General features: G+C 42.9%; 1 protein-coding gene and 1 pseudogene across 3 annotated transcripts; both read right to left on the reverse strand.

The window, feature by feature from the left end:
- Positions 1 to 1,371: 1,371 nt before the first annotated feature.
- On the reverse strand, positions 1,372 to 5,459 carry LOC143531378 (lysM domain receptor-like kinase 3). 3 transcript variants are annotated; one of them, XM_077026684.1, is made up of 11 exons: positions 4,812 to 5,459; positions 4,189 to 4,222; positions 3,844 to 4,106; positions 3,271 to 3,470; positions 3,072 to 3,161; positions 2,850 to 2,946; positions 2,307 to 2,458; positions 2,139 to 2,233; positions 1,932 to 2,070; positions 1,752 to 1,850; positions 1,372 to 1,682 (listed from the first exon to the last, which is right to left on the reverse strand). In XM_077026684.1, the coding sequence occupies exons 1-11, from the start codon at positions 5,431 to 5,433 to the stop codon at positions 1,518 to 1,520; spliced, it is 1,956 nt and encodes a 651-aa protein (XP_076882799.1). In that variant the 5' UTR covers positions 5,434 to 5,459; the 3' UTR covers positions 1,372 to 1,517. The 3 variants fall into 3 exon arrangements, 2 of the variants coding, with proteins under 2 accessions (XP_076882799.1, XP_076882800.1); XM_077026685.1 differs by having other exon boundaries at positions 1,572 to 1,691; XR_013135015.1 differs by lacking the exon at positions 1,372 to 1,682 and having other exon boundaries at positions 1,932 to 2,060.
- A 1,164-nt stretch (positions 5,460 to 6,623) lies between these two features.
- On the reverse strand, positions 6,624 to 21,777 carry LOC143531365 (chitin elicitor receptor kinase 1 pseudogene; annotated as a pseudogene).
- Positions 21,778 to 22,633: the final 856 nt, after the last annotated feature.

A 22,633-nucleotide genomic window follows, 5' to 3' on the forward strand; every position in this document is an offset into this window, starting at 1 on the left:
GAACACAACAACAAACGGAGTTTCCATTATGCGTTGGCCACTGTGTGACTTAATGACTTGTCAGGTTTGACACAGAAGTCAAACCAGAAGCTGAGAAGCAAGCAAGTGAATTGGTGAAATAGTTTGGTGTGAATTTGATTAATCAATTGATTGGGCATTGTCGCTGTGTGCTGAGACATGAGGTTTGGAACTTACTCGTGTAGGTGTGAAATCGATTACTCAAAACAATCAATAGAAGCAAGTAGAGACTAGGTTCGGCAATTCGCGTTTCTCCATTTTGTATTTTTTTTTCAATATGGTAGGTTAGGGCTTGGAATTATTGTTTGACCCGACCCGACCCGGATTGCCGACCATAAACTTAGAAGTAGGAAGAGAAATTTTGAGTCTCGTTACTTTCGACCCGTCCATACTATATGTACAAGATCCGCCACTGCTCATGTCATAACAACAAGCTAACAACTTAGTCGGAACACGTTGATGTGTTCACCGAGAGATGATCACTGATCAGGTTCATACAATCACTTAGTCGGAACATTTGTTGAACCAACCAACTACATAATATTTATCATAACTTAAATTACTATTGCATGCTTTTAAAACCAGTAAACTTAGCATGCATTCCATCCTAAAGTCGTTTAAAAGGACAAGAGTCATATTATATATAACTCACCTTAACACGCTTAAATCGTTAAACACGTTCAGCCTTCCATTACCTTGATCTTTGCTCTGCCACACGACATCTAACAATTATCTAAAATCATAGCGTTTCATGGCACGTTACCAATTGGCACTAACACTAGAATCATACGATCCACTCCCGTATCCGATTCACTTTATTGTAACTCAGCATTTACCCCAACGTCTTTCCAATTCGTTTTCCAACAACATTTTGCGCTCAACTTTAAAAAATGATATCAAACCATTAAAGTTCTAACCTTAACGTTTCACTAACTCTTACATGTTAAGTCATGGTTAATCTAAGCATCTTGTCGAGTCACAATCTCATTCCCATAGGGATTCGATTTGTGGTCGTTTAATCAGAATAGATCATCATAGTCATTGGCTATTACTATTCCTCTCTCATGTTCGTGTTTATCAACACACCAATGCACCATGACCGCTGCCATTCAGCTATAGTCGTCGACATTGATCACCAAGTCATCACCGCCGACTACACTTTTGTGTTGTCCATCAACGTTGTTGCTAGCGGAGTTGTGGTAACACGCCAATGATTGTCGCCAATCCGTTGTCATCGTCTAATTCATTATAGTATAGTTTGTATTAATATGTGGGATAGACTTAAAGAATTGAAGGACACCTTCAACAACTGATGCTAAAGGAAAAAAGAAAAAGAATAACTTTACACTACTAAATACATGCATGATTCTATAAAATAATACAAGATGATGTATATCTTATGGTTTTAACATATCATACATGTTCTTTGGAACACTACTCGACGCTTACATGACTCGATTTCATACGCCTAACAACGTCATGAGATCCACATGCTTATGCTACCTTCCCGTCATCAGTTGAACAAAATCTTGATTCTCATACAGAGATCCAATGTCCCAATCATCGGACAACGATGACAGTGTCATTAGCGCGACCACAATAGATCGCATGCTTGGCCTCAACTGCGGGTTTTCATGTGTACAAGCTCTAGCAAGCAGTGCTACCTATATGCACTTAGATTTTAACACCTTAAAAAACAAATTTACTATTTTATTCTTGTAAGTTTTACTCACCTTGCGGACCGAGTCAAGAGGGTAGTCGGATCCTAGCCTTGGGTCAACTAGTTTGCGTAAACCGTCACTTGGGTCGGATAAACTTAGGATGTCATCAAACTACAAAGAAGAAAGCACAAGAAACATCAAGACATAATGTAAATAATGTAAAAACATTTGATCAAGATTTCAAGAACTAACCAAACCAACAAGTCCTTTGGACTCGTTACCAAATTCATTCGTCTTGACAACGGCTTCTTTTGCGGATATTAGTTCAAACAATACGACCCCGAAAGCATATACATCAACCTTTGGAGAAACCTCACCATACTGAGCATATCTATACCAAAATTTTCACTTTAGACCGTGTCTTGTTCCGAAATTATTAAAGAATTGAAGGGAACTTACTCGGGAGGCATGTAGCCAAATGTCCCGACTAAACGGGTTTGTAAGGAATTACCACTCCCGAATTCGGTAAGTTTGGTCAGCCCAAAGTCAGCAACCTATGGAACCATAAGAGCATGGGGTTTATTCTCTAGTGGGAAGTTTTAATATAAGTTTTTAAATGTTCATCACCTTTGCACGGAAATTTTCATCGATTAAAATGTTGGGAGACTTGATATCGCGATGGATATAGACAGGAACCGTGTGCTCATGAATGTACTCGAGCCCTCTAGCCGAATCAAGGGCGATTTGAACTCTTGTAGCCCATGGAATTGGTTCTCTACCTGAAAGCATTACAAATTCATAGTTAAAACATAAAATCTAGTCTCTTATATGAATACGTCGTATCGGGTTATGGTATATCCTCTCGGGTCAAATGGGTCAAAGTGTATTTTTAATGCTTACAACTTCCTAAATTGTAACGATTTTTTTTTTCAAAATATTAAGCACATAATTATTCACAAAGATAAAAAAAAAAAGTTGTTAGTGTCATCCCAACTAACGAGGCCCGTTTTCCCCATAGTAAATGAAAACAACACTATTTAACCCGTAGTAAATGAAAACCACATGAGTTAACCTGAATCTTTTCGACCCATTACCCACCAAGCCCATTTGACACCTCAATTAAAAACAAGACAAGTTAAAAAAATGTTTTCACTTTCTTTGTCACCCTACCTGCTGAACCGCGCAAATGTTGGCTCAAATTTCCATTCCCGATAAACTCATAGACCAAAAATAACGATTCTTCAACACAATATCCTATCAAACGTACCTGAAAATTAACAAGAACTTTAAATCAAAATGGATAAAAACAGAACAATATGTTGTAATGGTTTAGATAAAAAGCATTGCATTCTTAAAGACAAATAAAAAATTGCATAAGTTTCAAGAAATTACCAGGTTCAAGTGATGAACATGTGTTAACACTTTCAGTTCTGCAAGAAATTCTTTTGATGCTTGCATATCCATCTTCTTTATTGCAGCTTTCTGCACTAGTCAACACAAAACATAATCAACTTACAAAAAACTATATAAAATATTATAAATTTTTTTTAAGATTTTAGAAAACAAGTCTATGATCATTAAAAACACGAACTTCGCCTCTGAGTTCTCCATAGTAAACGGTACCAAAACCGCCTTGACCAATCTTATTGGTGGGGCTAAAGTCATCTGTAGCCATAGCAAGCTCTTCGTATGTGAACTCCACTGACTTGTCCACGGTTATACCCGTGATCCCACCGCCAATAAGACGGTCTGAGTTGGTAGTTCCTCCCATGTTGCCTCCTGAGCCTGCATCTACAAAAAGAATAATTGCATAAATCATTTGTTGTAACTTACAAAAGGACTGGAATAATAATATCTAAATGCTATGATTTCAATGGAGGGAGATAATAATAATAACTGTCAAGAAAAAATAAATAAAAAATTAGCGTGTTGATTTGGAAGCGGTTGTCTAAGATTTGGTGATCATAATCAAATAATCAACGATAAAAAAAAAAGTAAAGTTAACATGTCCGTGGCTAATGTGGGATTAACCTAGGGTGTTACAGATAAGATAATCAACAACAAAACAAACAAATAATGTTTGAAGCTACACATTACATCAAATTGTAACGAACAAATATTCCAAGGAAAGGAAGAAATAAAAGTTCTAGGATTACCAATTTACCATGAAGGTGTTCAGGTCCGTTTTCAAGTAGCAATGATCCTTCCGCGTCGCTCTTCCTCCGGTATAAGACAAAGTAGAGGCAAATGCCAAGGAAAAGAACACAAGCAATTGCTCCAATAGATATACCAGCTGTGGCACCACCGGATAACCCTGCATAAACCATCACATCAATCAGTTGACTTTTCACATTTGATTTAGAAATTATCAAAATTTCAAGAAAAAGAGTAAACCAAATGATCAGGTAAAGAAGACTACCCCTTGTGCTGCAAAAACATAAAGATTTAATCAGATATGAGCAAAGTGCTTTGGCCTGCAGATAACAAATTGAGAAGGGTTATAGGCTACCTGGTCTTTAATGGCGGAAAAGTTCCGTTTTGATCTGTAATAAAAGAAACAAAAAACTTTGAGAATTTATGAGTAAGACAAATCATATAATTTCATTTCTTAAATATGATCTGAGCATATGATTATGAGTCGAATATGAATATGACTATGATAATGATCAAGATTAGTTTGATTATGATTATGACTATGATTGTGATAATTATCATGATTATAATGACTAGGGGTGTAAACGAGCCGATCCAAGCCCGAGCTCAACTAGGCTCGAGCTCAGGTCGGGCTCAGTATAAATCTGTATATAACTATTATAGTATTAATATTGATTTAATATATTAAATAAAAATTGTATAAATAACAGGCTTGTTTAGATTAGCTCGAGCTCGATTTGTGAAGTCAGGCTCATGCATTAAACAGGCTTATTGTTAGGCTCTAGCTCATTTAAGCTCGACCCGATTCAAGCTTATAGCGAGCCAGTCTTGAGTAGCTCACGAGTCAAGAGCGAATTGACTCGTTTATACTCCTAATTATGATGTTATATCATGATCATGACAAATATAACAACAAACTTTGTTAAACAATCAGTATTCCTAAGTGAAATAATCTAAAATGCAAGGTGAAATCTATACCTCTACCAGGAACAAACACCACATCCTTATTCAAGAAACTTGATCCCGGATTATACTCCCTCAACAGAGTTTCATTTACCGCGGTTTCATTAGCAATAGAGGACAAATTCTCACCACTTCGAATCGGATACGTGATAAACAACCCATAATCCTTAGAAACATGAATATTCCCACAAGAACAGTTAACTATGACATCAACTTGACTACCAAACTGCAAATTTACCTCATTATAATTATTGTACCTCCTCAACATATCAACATTGGTGAGTCCCGAAAAATAAGTTTCCGCAATCAATGAGTATGTGTCTCCCGAACCAACAGTATAAACAAACCGATGGTTTAGAAAATCTTGATCGTTACAGGCACATGAAAACGGGACATTTGTTTTTGAACCGACGGCAACTATGTCTGGATTTGTGATTTGTGGGTTGTAACTTTGAATTTGTTGGATTGTAGTGGAAAAGATTTGGGTTAAAAATGTGATGTTTGATTTTTCCCACATTGTGTAAGAAGCTAAAGCAAGGCATTTGTCTATGCATCTTGATTCAACTCGAATAACGGTCACAAACAACACCAGAAACAGGAATAAACTTTTGTATTTTCTACTGAAGTCATTCTTCATGATGAATGAATGATCAAAATAGGTGTTTGGATGGAGTAACATAATAAGTAGGACAAGGGTTTATATCAGTTTGATAGTTTGGTAACCAAGTTAGTGACTTGGTCAAGTTCAAGTAAAAATTGTGTCCAGAAAGAAGTGTTTTTTTGGAATTAAGTGGTTTGATAAAAAATATTATTTGTGTTTGAATGGGTCTTTGATTCCTGTTTCTTACGTGCAAAAGGGTTTCAAAGTTTATGTTTCTTACGTGCAAAAGGGTTTCAAAGTTTATGTTTCTTACGTGCAAAAGGGTTCGAAAGACCCACGTCGTTGTTACGACGGTGAAAAACGTCCCACGTAAAGTGTGTCATGTTTCACATGATGGAACTTAAATAAAAAAATTATTAAAATACTATATAAAAAATGTGATATGTTTGAATTTGATTGGCCCGGAAATTTAGTTAAATTTGAATGGCAAGATTTTATTTTCCAACTTATCATCAAATTTATGTTGGAGGAAAACTTTTGAGGGAACAGAATTAATATTGTGGATTTGACTCTGGACTTTGAATGTCTACTTTGACTTTGAATTTTGTAGTAAACTTTCAATTTCTTCCATTTTCCCTTAAATTACTGAAAGTTCAAATTATATCGACATTGTTACCCACCCTTGTGGTGTGGTGGTAAGGGTATAGGTCAATGGCATAGTCAGAAAAAATTTTCAACGGTTTTGGAAAATTTTAAGAAACGGACGACCGATTGTCTATATGACCGATTGTTTATTTTGTGTAAGAAACAGATGTGGTTGCTCTATTTAAATTTGTTATATTTACATGTTTATGTTTTTCTGAGATAGGTTGTTTTTATATTTTTTAGGGTGTTAGAGATATGCTTCTGGATTATTATAATTTTACTGTTTTATATTGTGTGCAATTTACTAAGATCATTTGCCTATTTTGTATACTGCTTCATTTGTCTTTTCCTCGTATATAATTCAGTTTGATTCAGGTTAAACCAAAATTCAAAATGATTATTATAATTCGGTTAATTTTCATTTTATATTGTGTTTAATTTTTAATTGTTTTAGATCATATATATAAATCAGGTGATTGAACCGAACTAGAAAATGAGGTTAGTGGTACATTAGCAAAAGCAAAGCCTTTAAAACACTAAATAAAGTGTATTAGTATACATTCCATTTAAAGTCGTCAAGAATATATACACCTTTCACTTCAGTAAATAATAGGGTAAAACAATTATTTAACAAAAAACTTTTATTAAAATAAGTTGGAAAGTTGGCTAACCTTTGGCCAGCACAGACACCGGTCTTGACCCGGCACTAAAATTGGACCAGGGTTAAACCGCTCCAACAACTTCATTGGGACACCCGACTCCCTAGTTAAAGACCACAAATCTTCTTCAGGTTGAAGAGGGTACGTTGCAAACAACCCGTAATCCTTCGACACATGTTTGTTGCCACATGTACAATTCACGGTAACATTTATATCAGCAAAATCCGGTACTTGAACTGGGTCAAACAAGTTAACCCGTTGGATCCAGTACTCATCGGTAAGATTTGCAAAAACCTCTCTTGCAATCTTACTGTAAGTATCTCCAACTTGTGTTTGGTATTTGAACGTGTGACCTAAAAAATCACCGTTCAAGCACAGACATGAAAATGGAACGTTAATTCGGGTCCCACTTTCGATACTATCGCTACTCAGGATTTGAGGGTTGTAGTTGAGGATTAGAGGGATTGGTTGCCCAATAATCTTGCTTATGTAAGACAAATTTGATCCTTTTGCAACATAATATGATGCAAAGGCTAAATTACAACCATTGTTACACTTGGATTCTGAAGAGGTATGTACCCGCCTCAACACCGAGCGAGGCGGGACAACCCACAAGATATAGACAAGAGGCTTGAAATCAAGACATTATGAAGGCACAAAGCCAAAACCTATGCGCATGGCGCATATCACATATGCTCACGCATATCACACATGCTCAGGCATCACATGCTCAGGCATCACATATGCTCAGGCATCACATGCTCAGGCATCACATATGCTCACGCATCACGTATGCTCACGCATATCGCATCTGCGCGTGGCGCATCCGCGCGTGGCGCATATCACATGCTTGTGCATATCAGTGAGTCGATCCACGTTTCTTCATTGGCGCCATCCACTGTTACAACGGCAACAAGATCTCATCAGATCTATAAAAAAAAAAAAAAATTTCACCATGGTTTCTGGCGTCCGTAACGTTGATCAAGTTCTGGAGGATATTGAACGTGAGGATGTTAATGAGGGACAGCAGTTTCTGAGGGTGCCGCGTGATTCTACGCGCACCACCAGTAACCGTCCCTTCATCACAACTCCTCATGGCCAGACTGAAACTCCTCCAGACGATCTCACGTTACAAAATCTTGCCGGCGCGAAACAAAAAGGACCAATGGGTCCAGAAGATGAAACAAATGACCCTAAAGAATGGCTCATAAACGAGCAATGGCGTCTAATGGACAAATACAATGAGATGGTCAAACAGAAAAAGTTAGCCGACTTAACACAAAGGCTAGCGTTTGACAAGCAAGCCATTCAAGGAACGAAAAGGGCGCGCGCGCCGGAAGAGGGTCACTCTGTTCACACTGAACACGCTGAGTTTAGTGATGAAGAAGTGCACAGCGTCAGGAGGACGCGAGATACTCATGCAGGAGGCTCACAGCCCCGCGCGCAAATGAACATGGCGCCTGGAGCTAGAGCCGATCTGGATCTGCACGCACCGTACAGCCCACCAGTGAGAGGGCAAGTGGACGTAACCACACCGTACAGGCCAGCCATCTTAGTGAAACATTCAAAATTCACTGAGCGCATCGCGAAGGCCCCCATTCAGCACAAAACCAAGATGCCAAGTGGTTTGGGCAAATATGACGGCACAACAGATCCAGACGATTTCTTACAAGGTTTTTACAACACTGGAAACCTAGAAAGCTGGACGATGCCAACATGGTGTCACATGTTTGCTCGATGCCTAACGGGCGCGGCTCGTGTCTGGTTCGAGAGCTTGCCTACTGGGCAAATCGATGGGTTCGAGGAACTATTGGAAAAGTTCCAAGCTCACTTCGTGCAACAGCGCAGACACACGCGCGACCCTAATGACATCATGCACTGCGTGCGCAGGAATGATGAAACGATTGAAGACTACATCACTCGTTTCAATCAGGAGTCTCTGGCAATCGGAGGTATCACTGAGCAACTATTGCGCGTGGCCTTTATACAAGGCGCGCGCAGTGATCAACTCCGCCGAGCTCTCGTGAGCAGAGATGGCATGCCCACCACTTGGGCCAAGCTAATGGAAGCATCGCGAGTCTTCGCGAGAAATGAAAAACAGATTGCCCAAGATAGAGCGAGAGAAAGAGGGCATCAAGCAGAGACCCCGCGCGGCAACGAAAGAAGGGGCAAACAGAACACTGTATGGTCCAGGTTGCAACCAACCAGTTTTTCTCCCGCAGAAAAGCAGGCGCAACCAAGCTCACCCCAGCCCCAAAAAGACGTCCGTAATCGCGGGGAGGGTGACAAAAGGGAAGGCGGCAGAGATCCTAACAGGCCTCTACCAAGAATATGGACTCCCCTCACTAAAACACCTTCACAAGTGTTGAGCACTGAGAATGTCCAGTTCAAAACCCCCAAGCCACTACACTACAAGGGACCATCAAACAGTGGCAAGTACTGTGAGTTTCACAAGTCCACAGGACACAACACTAATGCATGCCATCACTTGAAGGATGCAATTGAAAAAGATGTGAAATCAGGCAAGCTGGCTCACCTGGTGAAAAACCCAAGACCAGAAAGTGAACAACCAGAAGGAGCCTCTGCCAGCAAAAAGTACAAAAGAATCTGTGTAGCCGAGGGGGGAAATCAAGGGCAAAGATCAAGAAAGAGGAGCGCGCAAATCCAAGGAGATTGGCGCGAGCAACAAGTAATCTTCCCAAGAATCAGGGGAGGCCCTTCTATCAGCAGTCCTCTTGTTATCACTACACACATTGCTCATTATGAAGTGTCAAAAGTCCTGGTGGACACTGGAAGCGAATCAGACATCATGTATGAGCAATGTTTCAGAAAACTGGATCCGGCAGACCAAGCAAGGCTTGAAATTGTGAATGCACCAATCTCTGGTGTTTCAAATGAAATCATTCATCCCCTAGGTCAAATACAATTTGAACTAACCATGGGGGATGAGAAACACAAGCGAGCCGAAGTTGTTAACTTCTTGGTCTTGCCCACCACTTCTTGCCACAATATGATCTTGGGTAGGGGAACGATTGCCCAATTCAACGCCATACCGTCGCCAGCGCACGGCGCGTTGGGGTTCCCAACACCAACAGGTGTAACTTTTGTATACAGAGATCATTTGTGTGCAGTGACAAGTACTCCGCGGGAAGGGAGAATGAAACTTCCAATGGCAGACAACGCGCCAGAGGAATGGATTCTCAACCCGAAATTCCCGGAGCAAAAAATCACAATTGGCGCTACGATATCAGACGACACGAGGTTGAGAATGAAAAGGTTGCTCACAGCATATATGTCGGTCTTCGCGTGGCAACACTCTGATATGACTGGGGTTCCGCGAGACCTGGCGCAACATTCTCTCAACACGTTCAAGTCTGTAGAACCAATTGCTCAAAAGAAGAGAGTCATGGGGGATGAGAAGGCGAGGGCCATGAATGAGCAAGTTGAGGATCTATTGCGCGCAAACATCATCCGCCCGATACGATACCAGACATGGGTAGCCAATCCTGTGATGGTAAAGAAAAGTAACGGGTCGTGGAGGATGTGCATTGACTTCAAGGACCTCAACAAAGCGTGCCCAAAAGATTGTTACCCCCTCCCAAACATCGACGCAAAGGTGGACTCCGTGGCGCCATTCAAGCTCAAATGTTTCCTGAATGCCTACAAGGGCTATCACCAGATTCAAATGGCACCACAAGATGAGGACAAGACCGCCTTCAGAACCGACAAGGGTGTTTTTTGTTACACGAAAATGCCCTTTGGTTTGAAGAATGCGGGCGCCACCTACCAAAGACTTATGGATGCCGTTTTCAACGAGCAAATTGGAAGAAACCTAGAAGTCTATGTGGATGATTTGGTGATCAAAAGCAGGGAGGAAAAACAGATGCTCAAAGACATCGAGGAAACCCTTGGGCGCCTAAAGGAAGTTAACATGAAGCTCAATCCGAGCAAATGCACTTTCGGCGTACAAGAGGGAAAATTTCTAGGTGTAATGGTCACCAAGGATGGTTTCAAGGTGAACCCAGAAAAGGTGGAGGCCATCCTTGACATGCCCTCGCCATCCACCATGAAAGAAGTCCAGAAGCTGAATGGTAGATTGGTATCAATCAACAGGTTCTTAGCGAACCATGCAAGCAAATCTACCCCATTTGTCAATACATTGAGAAACTGCTTAAAGAAAAGCCAATTCAAATGGACTCCTGAGGCCGAGCAAGCTTTCACTGAGATAAAAGAATGTTTGATAAATTTGCCCGCGCTTACAGCTCCACTTCCTGGTGAAACTTTGACATTGTACCTATCAGCAGGAGAGCGCGCCATCGGCGCAGTATTGTTGGTGGATCGCAAGGGAATCCAAACGCCAATATACTATGTGAGTCGGGTGCTGACAGATCCTGAGACGCGCTACTCCATCATGGAAAAGTTAGTTTTGTCACTAACACACGCGTCGCGCAAGCTTCATAGATATTTCAATTGTCATCCCATTGAAGTTCTGACTGGTTACAACATCCAGCAAGTCTTGCGGCGCCCCGCGCTCTCGGGAAGGCTGACAAAATGGGCCCTGGAATTAGGTGAACACACGATCGCCTATAAGCCCCGTCCAGCAATAAAGGGGCAAGTTTTAGCTGATTTCATCGCGGAAATTCCAGAAGGAAAAATTGAAGAGGCTCAGCGCGAGGTAGACCCTCCGCGAGCCAATGATGAAGAAAATGTTTGGAGATTGTTCACTGACGGAGCTTCAAACAATGAGGGGTCCGGCGCAGGCCTTAAAAAGGTGGATCCAGAGAATCATGAATATACTTACGCCATCAGGTTGGACTTCAAGAGCACCAACAATGAGGCTGAGTATGAAGCCCTGCTGGCTGGCCTGCGCATCGCGCACAAATTCGGAGTTAAAAAGCTAGAGGCCCATGTTGATTCATACTTGGTAGCAGCACAGGTCAATGGCCTTTATGATGCCAAGGAGAACACCATGCCTCTATATCTAGAGCAGGCGAAAAAGCTCATCGAGCAATTTGACTGCTTCAGAATCATTCATATTCCGCGCAGTGAAAACAAATCTGCCGACGCGCTGAGTAAGATGGCATCAACCAGTTTCGATCACTTTGGCAAAGATGTCAGGGTAGAAGTAATGAGCAACCCGTCGGTGGTAGCGAAGTCTGTCCTTGTAACTCATACAACCCCTTCATCATGGATAATTCCAATAATGGAATTCTTGAAGGAGGGAAAGGTACCAGACAATCGCGCACAGGCAAGGAAGATAAGGCACAAGTCGCAGAACTATGAACTGCTTGATGGTACATTATATCGACGCTCTTATCTTGGACCGCTCATGAAATGCCTAGATGCTGAGGAAGCAAGCTATGTGATCAGAGAGATACACGAAGGAATCTGTGGAATACATGCTGGCCCGCGCATGGTGGTTGCCAAGGCAATGTGCGCAGGTTACTATTGGCCAGGCATGTACTTGGACGCTCTAAAGGAGATCCAAAAATGCAAAGCATGTCAGAGCTATGCGCCAAACACCATGCGGCCAAAGAACAACTTGATTCCAGTGACCTCCGCATGGCCTTTCCACAAATGGGCAATCGACATTGTGGGTCCCCTTCCGCAAGCGCAAGGGCGAGTAAAATTTTTGGTAGTGGCAGTAGACTATTTCACAAAATGGGTTGAAGCCAAGCCACTAGCAAAAATCACAGCCGAAGCGATGAAGCAGTTTATCTGGAGCCACATCATATGCCGTTTTGGCTTGCCCATGGAAATTGTGAGCGATAATGGCAAGCAATTCACTGACAAGAAGATATCCAGCTGGCTCAAGGAATTGCGCATCAACCAAATTTTCACTTCAGTTTATCATCCTCAGGGGAATGGACAAGTGGAAAGCGCGAACCAAAGCTTGTTAAATGGGCTGAAGAAAAGGTTGGAGGGAGAATCCCATTCTTGGGTCGAAGAACTACCTAATGTCCTGTGGGCACACAGGACATTAAGCAAAACCAGCAATGGCGAATCCCCGTTCAGCCTAACCTATGGAACGGAGGCAATGATTCCAGCAGAAATCGGATGCCCATCCCATAGAGTGCTCATGATGAACAAGATTGACAACGAGCGCGAAAGGAGGTTGGATCTCAACTTGCTTGAAGGGCGCAGAGAGGCGGCTATCATCAGTGAAGCCAAATACAAGAAAAAACTGGAAAAATATTACAACCAGCGCGTGAAAGAATGCCACTTCAAGAAAAATGATTTTGTCCTTCGAAACAATGAAGCTAGCCGCGCGATACCCCCGGGAAAAATGTCCCCCAATTGGGAGGGACCTTATCAAGTCTTGGAAGAATTGGGAAAAGGCGCATACGCCTTAAAAGATTTGAATGGAAAGAAGATCCCGCGCGCATGGAACGCGGCACAGCTTAGAAAATGTTTCATGTAAAAATTGTCAAGTTTGTAATCAAGGCTTTCTAAGCCATTATGAATAATGATACGCGCTATCTTCTCTTAATGTGGATTCTATTACCTTTTGCATACATGTTTCACACTTCCCTTTATTAACTTTGAGCAATATGACAACATTGTATTGACATCAAAACGAAATAAAACGAAGTAAAACATACATGCGCGAGCTTCAAGCTCAAAAACGCGTTAACGAGTCTTAACTCTAAAACGTCAGGGCCTTAGCCCAATAATATGAGCCTTAGCTCAGGGCCTTAGCCCAATAATGTGAGCCTTAGCTCAAAACACTCACAACATCCATCCTACATGCTGCGCAGCCTGACCATAAAAATACCTAAACACTAAGGCAAAGCAAATGCCAAAACATAGTTGTTAAGGTCTCAGGTCGGGGTCGCGCATAAAATTGTAATGGATATCTGAGTAACACATACTGACACGTAAAGGCTAAAAAAAAACTCATAATTCCATATAATAAATGCACGATAACGTCGCGCAAAAGAGGAATAATGAAAACGCCAAGGCACGTGTCAACATAATCAAGATATGGCAAAATCACTTACAATATGACAAGGATTAAGTATAATAATTTCCTTACAACCTTGTTCTTATTTCAACGTGCAAACATATCTTATTTTCAACAAGCAAACATGCGATATAAAGAGATGAATAGGGAATGCGCAAGATGCGAAGAAGGGAAAAACAAAATTTCATTCCAAAGCATTGAAATTTACAAGTTTACAAGATGATGAGATACAAACTACAAATAAAAATAAAAAACATGAAGGGCTTCTCAAGTCTCCACGTCGACGTCAGCCTCTTCAAAATCCTCATCACCGCCCTCAGCATCTGGCGCAGCCTGCTCCTCGTCATCTCCAAACTGACCATAGTCAAGTTGTTCATCCTGAATGGAGTCTTCTATCACAATAGTGTCAGGAGCGGATCCTTTGGCCACGCCAGAGCCGCTAGCAGTTGCAGCATTCCCCGCGCCATCATCGCCGCCACCAGCCCCTTTGCACTCGTCAAGTAATTTCTTTAGCGCGCCGAGGTCGGGCTGGTCAGCAAGCGCGGATATCTGCAAATCATATGGAAAAATATGAGTACAAAAAAGACTTGGAAAATAAGTCAAAGGTAATCTCATTAAAGTTAAAATACCTGCGCAAGGATGGGAATGGGAGTATTCAAATACTTTTCCCCCATCTGGGCCATGTCCGCGCAGGCAACGTCGCTCTGATAAGGGTAGTCGGATGGGTTCTTCTTCAGCATGCCATATTCATAGCCATCCTTGAACCCTTCAGCTCGACCCACCAGGCGCGCGGCAGCGTTGCAATCCATCACAAGGGCTTGAAACTCGTCTGAGTATTTCATCGCGTAAGCGCAACGAGTCATACCCTGTGAGACTAGCCATTGGCGATCCTGCGCGAGGGAAGCAACAGACGTCTCAAGAGAAGGAATCTGAGAGTTTAACAACTCAACAGTTTCCTTAGTTTGTTTCAGCTCCTCTTTGTCAGACGCTGCTGCCGCCAAGGCTTCTTCTTTTTCCGCTCGCGCAAGGTCAAGTGCTTCCTGGCTAGACGCTGCCGTCGCCAAGGCTTCATCTTTTTCGGCCTGCGCGGCCGCCAGCTCCTTCTTCAGGCGGGCAACCTCACTCTCCAGTGATGATTTGTCAGTTATAGACTGGACAAGAGCTTGGTCACGCGCCTCCGCGTCCAGCTCCAAGTCGCGCACTCTACGCGCGTACTTGGCAGCGTCCGCCTCGGCCGCCTGTAGCTTCTCCCTCGCAGCCTGTAGCTCATGACCGCGCTTCACGAAGGCGGTGTTAGCACTTGCTCTGTTCTCACTGAGCTCTGCTTGGAGCTTCTCAGCTCTCTCTCGAGCATCAGAAAGATGCCAAGCAGACACTTTAGCCTCTTGCTTGGCTTCCGCAAGAGCATCACGTACCTTTACGTAATCATAGCGAAGCTCTTGGGAGGCAGCAAAGAAAGCCGACCCAGCAAACAGATGATCGTTGAGCAAGTCATTGCGAGCGCGGTCCTCCTGGAACCTCCTTTCAGCTGGAGGCACAGAATGAGCCCAGAATTCCGCACACACACCCATGGACTGAAATGTGCTGTCCTCAGTAATATTCCATCTCGGGCGGTAAATGTGATCGGATTCCTGCAAAAACAAAGTAATTATCTAAGTCATCAAAACAATAAGATGGAAGTCCGCGCAACGGAGCAAAAACGAACCTATACCTGCGGGGATGAAGCAGAAAAGTCAGCGCCAGCCCCACGAGAAGGCTCCGCTGCGAAACCTTGTGGCGCTGCAGGGCTGGCGCGGCCACTGTCGGAGCCTTCAACTTGAACCTCCTCATCCTCCTCTGAAACAGGCCTTTTCTCCTGCGACCTAGAACCAAAGTCAGTCTCGCGAGGAGGGCTGTGCGCAGGAGGAGGTGAGGGAGGTCTCGACGCCGCCAGATCGGCGCGTAAAACGGCCTCCTGCTCCTTAGTAATCCCGATGAGGGGAGATTCAGCGCTTGCAGGAGCAGGAGCAGAACCAGCGGCGCTGGCACCGGCGCCAGGAGTGCCGCCAGCAGCTTGTACGCCAGCAATGACTCCTATGAAAAAATCAACAAAAAGAAATGGTTCATGACTTGATCTAAAATAAAAAAAGTCAGAAAATAAAAGCGCAATACATACCTTGGCGCAACTCCGTTCGCGAGGCAAACATCGCCATGAAGTCCATTCTCCCCTTTTTTGAGGGTAAAACAGGGGACTTCGAAGCGACCTCCGGCGCAGGCTCGGCACCTTGTTGCGCCTGAGGTTGGTCCACCAAGGTCGCCGGCTCTACAAACATTTAAGTGAGCAAGGATTCATTAGTAATTCTATCAGAATCGCGCTCATAGAACCATAAAGGATAAGCAAAGTATACCTGTCGGAGAGGGAACGGCAGGCGCAACGCCGCTCCCCTTTTCCGCCGCGCGAAGGGAGGAGGTTGTGGCACCATACCTCAGGTGGACAGGAGGTCTGCCCACTTTTTGAGGCAGGGAAGACAGGGAAAACTTGGTGGTAAACACCTGGGTTTTCTCAGGTCCCTTCGCCTGAGTAGGAGGATCCTGAACAACAGGGGCATCATCTTTCTTCTGTTTCTTACTGGCCCCTGCGCCAGTTTTCCCCTTAGCTTTACGCTTTAGTTGGGGCGCCTCCTCTTCCTCCTCCTCTTCCGCGAGCTCCAGCTCGTAGTTCTCAAGCGCGTCTACAATACACGCAACAGAAAGGTTAGCCAAATCTGGTATTATAAAGGCATAAGCATAAGTACAAAGGCTTACCAGGCGCATCGCTGTCAAAGAGAAATCCCAGATCAACAGGGATGAACATGTCATCGAAGCGATCGGGGAAGCCAACCTCCCCAGCGCCCAGCGCGACGGAGCCACCCTCCATATGCTCGTCATAGGCGGCGTGGACATACTCCTTGCTGACTGCACAAAACAAGTCAAATGATATCAGCAAAACGAATTATATTCGCGCAGAAGCAATGCAATGAGATTAACTTACACAAGCCATCAACTTGGATAACGGGCTCAGTCGCGCTGTCGGCCCACCTCCTGCTCATACCAACCCCCACCAGCGCCTCCTCGCAAATGTTCTTGGCGGGGGATGGTTCGGCAGTCAACTTGTTTACCCAGGCGCCAGTTGGGTTCTTGAGGACACCCACATCCGCAGGCGCAGAAGAGATCGCGCGCATGGTCATGCGGATGGGGATCACACCAGCCCTTATATAGAAAAATCTCTCAGACCAGTCATGAAGGCTCTTGAATGAAACAGTGCAGCACTTGACCTTCTGACTGCAAGGAATAAATGAGAACCAAGAATCTTGGATCTTGGGCTTGTAAAAAAACTGAAAGCGCCGAGGGGTGGGCTCCTCGCGCTGAATTTTGCACATGAACTCAAAATGAGTCATGCGCACGAGTCCAAACGGATGGACTTGGGATATATGAATCCCATAAAACCTAAGCACCGCACCCACAAACCTTGTCATCGGGAGACGAAGGTTGCAGTGGGTGAAAAAATGGCAGTAAAGGGATATATAGCCGGTAGGCAGGTCCGCCGCCGTTTGCCCGGCCGACGGCAGCATGCAGCCATACTCAGGGAGAAAACCCTGAGAGGCGATAAGGCTATCGAAATCGGCCTGCCTCAGTTTGCAGGGGATCTCATCCCACTTCTTCACTGCCTTAGTCCTTCCTACCTCCTCCGATGAGGCCTCAGAAGCCTTCTTCCCCTTGCCGGTCTTCTTCAAAGTTGACATTACTAGCGATTTAACACGGCGATTGTTGGGGGGAGATAGTGTTGTCTGAACTATCAGACATACAACTGTAAAAACGAACGGAGGATGCTTCTAAAAGAACAGAGATCTGGAAGCAGAAGACGGTAATCAGAAAAGAATGAAACAAAGAAAAGCTTTGAATAAACAGCAAAGAAGATGAAGAATAAAACTCTAAGGGCTGGCTTTTATAGGCCCAGGAGAGAGAAAAATTGGTGCTGATCGGACTTCACGCGCCCCCACTCGCAGGTGTAAGCCAACGCGAGCGCGACACGTGTCCCTGACACTGTGTGAGGGGACACGAAAAGAAACTATACAGGTGCTGCCAGAGTTCACGCGCCACCACTCGCAGGAACGGACCAACGCGAGCGCGACACGTGTCCCTGACACTATGTGAGGGGACACGAAAGGCAACTGTAGCACCTCGAGCACACGAAAGGTCTGACACGTCTCCATCACTGACGCATGTCAACAACAACCAACCACGTACAGGGACGATTCGTTTTCAACCAAAAGGATAGAATTTCGCGCAACGATGAATAATAAGAAGAAAAAGACAAAACCCTATTAAAAGAGCAAACCATTCAGTCTAATATCTATCTTACCTCGCTCGCGCGAGACAAGACACACATTAGACTGGGGGGGCTTGAAGAGGTATGTACCCGCCTCAACACCGAGCGAGGCGGGACAACCCACAAGATATAGACAAGAGGCTTGAAATCAAGACATTATGAAGGCACAAAGCCAAAACCTATGCGCATGGCGCATATCACATATGCTCACGCATATCACATGTAACACCCCGACCAAAGGCGGATTATACATCGGGGCGCCACATATTGTTTCATTACTCGTGACACTATTGGGTGTCAATATTTAATAAATACATTCATTCGCGCACGCGCAAAGTAGACACAAGATAACATAAATCATCATAAATCAATATATTATAAATCATAATATTCGAACAGCAAAAACTTGTCTTGATACATTTTAATCTAGGTCCAAAATAAAGAAAACTTCCTATGTGTCCACAAGCTCCAAAACAGCTACTGCAAACCTGAACATGTGTTAAAATAAACGTCAAACACTTGCGTGTTGGTGAGAAATCAAGTTTAATACAATACATAGATAACAATAAATCTGCGCGCAACATGTGTATGTCTGGTTTTCAACAAGGGTGTAATCTGATCGGGACCAACTCTAAGATTCATAGACTGCCAGTGCTCACAATTGAGCTCACAAACAAGACAAACTGTGCATGTGCAAACAAAAGAGAAAATCATAAACGATAGTTCTCCCGTGTTCATCTAATGGTACCATGAGAACTGCGGAATAGACCGACAAGACGGTTAATGATCCACACATACAAATAAACAGCCAAGTCTACGTCCTCAACACATGGGATACTGCGCGACTAAAGTTCATAAACAAGTTTAAGACTCCAAGTTTGTATGAACACATGAACATCCCAAAACATTAAAAATAAAAGGGATTAGGTACGAGATTACTCACTTGATAAACGATGCGGTGTAAGATAAAGCAAGAACCAACTTTAAACAAGCACAAGTTAACCTATAAATAAGATTATTGTTTTAATGATCGGTTTTAAGTCTTGATATAAGTTAGCATAAGTAAATTATTATATATATATTACCGGAAAAGCAGGACAGAACAGGGAGGAAGACGGAGGCAGAGAGGGAGGCGGCAGAGAGAGCAAGGAGAACAGGAGAGATTAAGTGTTTTGTGTGTGTAGTGTTAGGAAAAATAATACTATTATTTATAGAGAAACCCTAGGGAACACAATCCCTAGAAAAAGGGGAAAAGATCTCAAAAAGCAAAAGATTCCAAAAGCAAAAGATATCAAAAGATATGGCAGCTGCAGGGGGCAAGATAAAGCTGTCAGGGAACAGTAAAAAGGCATGGGCAGATCAGATAAAGGTACTGGTCAAGCATGGAAAAGCAGATCTCCAAAGATAATGTCAGTCACTTTTTTCTGCCAACCAATGGGGTTGGTGCGCATGCTGCGCCGAAAGTAACTTTTCAGACATAAAGCAGGTTAGGTCAACGGCTCAAAAGATAAGACATCACAAAAGCAAACGGCTAGATTAAACAGAAGAAAAGACTCAAGACATAGCGCGAGAAGGCTGGAGCGCGAAGGCAAAAGTGCGCGAGCGCGAAGGCAGACAAAACCAACCTTAACGCGTCGCGGGAAGAACTACATTTCTAAGCGCGCCGCGGGAAGAATCACATTTCTTAGCGCGCCGCGGGAGGAACTAAAATTCCTAGCGCGCCGCGGGAAGAACTATAATTCTTCGCGCGTCGAGGGATGAACTACGATTCTTAGCGCGCTGCGAGAAGAATTACAAATCCTTAGCGCGTCGCGGGAAGAACTACCGTTCTTAGCGCGCTGCGAGAAGAGTTACAATTCTTAGCGCGCTGCGAGAAGAGTTACAATTCTTAGCGCGCTGCGAGAAGAGTTTGTCTCGCGTATCGCTGTACAGGTGGTCTTCACGCAGGATTCCTTGTAAGGGAGTCTGGCGCGTGGAGCTGCGCAGACAACCTTAGGCGGGAAGGAACAAAGGACAAGCAAAGAGTTAGAAGAAAAAGAGGGAAACAAGGCGTAAGGGCGGGACGGCGACAAGAGGGAAAAGAAGGCGGAAAGAGAGAAGGAGAGGGACGGGACGGCGGAAAGAAAGAGAGAGAAAGAGGCGGGAAGGAAAATATATTATTATTAGTAAAATATAAGCATAAATAAATACTAAATCATAAAAGAAAAAGATCGGATCAGAGAAACGGGTACCTGGGTCGGGTCGGATCGGGGCAGATGTCACATCACACATGCTCAGGCATCACATGCTCAGGCATCACATATGCTCAGGCATCACATGCTCAGGCATCACATATGCTCACGCATCACATATGCTCACGCATCACGTATGCTCACGCATATCGCATCTGCGCGTGGCGCATCCGCGCGTGGCGCATATCACATGCTTGTGCATATCACATCTGCGCAGGAAACATCTGCGCGTGAGAATAAAGAGAAGACCTCGCGCATCCTCAGGATAGGCGCATATCACACATGCACATAATCAACCTCGTCCTTATCCAAATCAGGATTAGGGCAACCTTGATTGTGCACGTCAGACAACCTTCCAGAAGGTATCTTTTTAAGGAATAAGAATATGCTGATGTTGACAGTTGCCAATGAAAGGTGGACAACTCAGCAAAACCCATGTGCTACCACGTGATTATAACCAATGAAAAAGCACCAGGTGTCCCAGAGGACACGTGGCGCAAAGCAATTGGAGGAGGCCAACAAGGCCCTAATTGGGTCTAAACCCAATCAGTGGAAACCCTAGCACTATAAATACCACATCAACTCCACAAGGAAGACACAGAATAACATCCAATTACACAGTATTCAGCTACATTAAGCAATACTCTCCAAATTTCCTTACTCTGATATTATTATCTTCTCCTGCAAAACATGTATTCTCACACCGGAGGGTTACCCCAAAGAGGACCCCTCTGTCCCTTTCTGAGGGGTAAGTTGACGGTGCTGTTCATTTTGTAGGTGGAAGAACCCAGATCCAAGAGAACCATCGGTGAAATAGCATAATCACACCCGAGGAAAGTAGATCGTCTATCAGTGAGTCGATCCACGTTTCTTCAGATTCAATTTTGACCATGAAGAAAAGAACACAAAGCCACAATTGTAGTGTATGTCTCTTTCTCTTTGATATATTGTTGTTCATGAGAGACAGATAGATGATATACTTAACTTGAATGAGAAATTAGAGATGGATAGAGATAATGAAGTTGATTACATAAATGTATGTTTTGTTTGATAGTATAAGGAATTTGTTAGGAATCATGAACAAGTACAATTAATGTGTCATGTCTTGTCTTTTATTATTTGTTTATATTTCTTGATATTACTTGCAATAGTAAGAATGCAATATAAAAGTTGTATCATATGATTAAATTTTAGATCATCTTGACTCAATGACAAAACAATGACGGCAGCGCTGAAGATTATATAATGTCTATAGTCGTATTAAAATATATTATATAATAAACGCAAAAGTTTAAACTTAGAAGTACAATATTTAAATAAACAATATTACATAACTTTACAATGCCTTAAAAATAGTTGCCATCTTCTGTTTGTTGAGAGATTAATGGGTTTTGGGGTTGAAGCGTTCACTCCGAACATGTTTGTATTAATGTCAAATATAACTCATGACTTGTTTATCTAAACTAGTTAAAAAGGTTGAAGAGTTACCACCAACATGACCAGTTTATTAAGGGAAATTCCCAAAATAGCCATATTTTTTATCAAGCTTTTCCAATTCTAACCCAAGACCAAACCACATTCCCAAAGTAGCCATATTATTCCGACTGAAACAATAAATGATCCGGCGGAATTTATAGCCTATCACGATGCACCATGTTGCCTGATGTTCATTGGATCTGATGTTTCAAGGTTTTGGCGACCGATTAGCCAGACGAACCGTCGGAGGAAAAGACAGTCGGATCCGACAGTTCAGTTCACGCTTCCGTCGGATCTGACTCTTTAATTTGTCCAACGAACCCTAGATTTTTCAATTCAGGGAGTTTTTGATTTTGAGTTCTAGAGTGAAATTGAACACTACTATGGTTGTGTTCTCCTCGAAAAACTAAGTGATTTGTGCTATTGATTTGTTTGATTTAATGAAGAAATAAGAAAGATGGAGATGGAGGTTGGTTATGGAGGTTTAGGGTTTGATAGGTAGAAGATGAAGAATTAAGTCGGACCAACTAAAATTCAGTCGGATCAGAAATAGTTTAAGTCGGATCCGACTAAATTTTTTTGCTAGTTTGGGTATTTTGTTTGGTCTTGGGCTATTTGTGGAAAACCATAGTCAAAAATGACTATTTTGGGAAATTTCCCGTTTAGTAAATAGGTTAAACATGACAACACAAACCTAATTATTTCTTTTTCTTGCGATAAGTTGACACCCCAACCTATAAATCACTATATTGGCACATAGGATATAATGACAAACTTTTCGACCCTCAAAATTCTAATAGTTAAAAAAAAGCACTATTTTGTATGATGTATATTGTAATATTGTAAGGGTCCTTTTTGTACAACTAATTTTACAATCGTGACTAGAAGAGTTGTGACGATTTTGTCTTCTTGA

The sequence above is a fragment of the Bidens hawaiensis genome, unplaced genomic scaffold (assembly GCF_021521415.1).
Source record: "Bidens hawaiensis isolate Kalapana, Puna unplaced genomic scaffold, B.hawaiensis_p1.1 tig00009159_1, whole genome shotgun sequence".
In the NCBI taxonomy this organism is placed as follows: Eukaryota; Viridiplantae; Streptophyta; class Magnoliopsida; order Asterales; family Asteraceae; genus Bidens; species Bidens hawaiensis.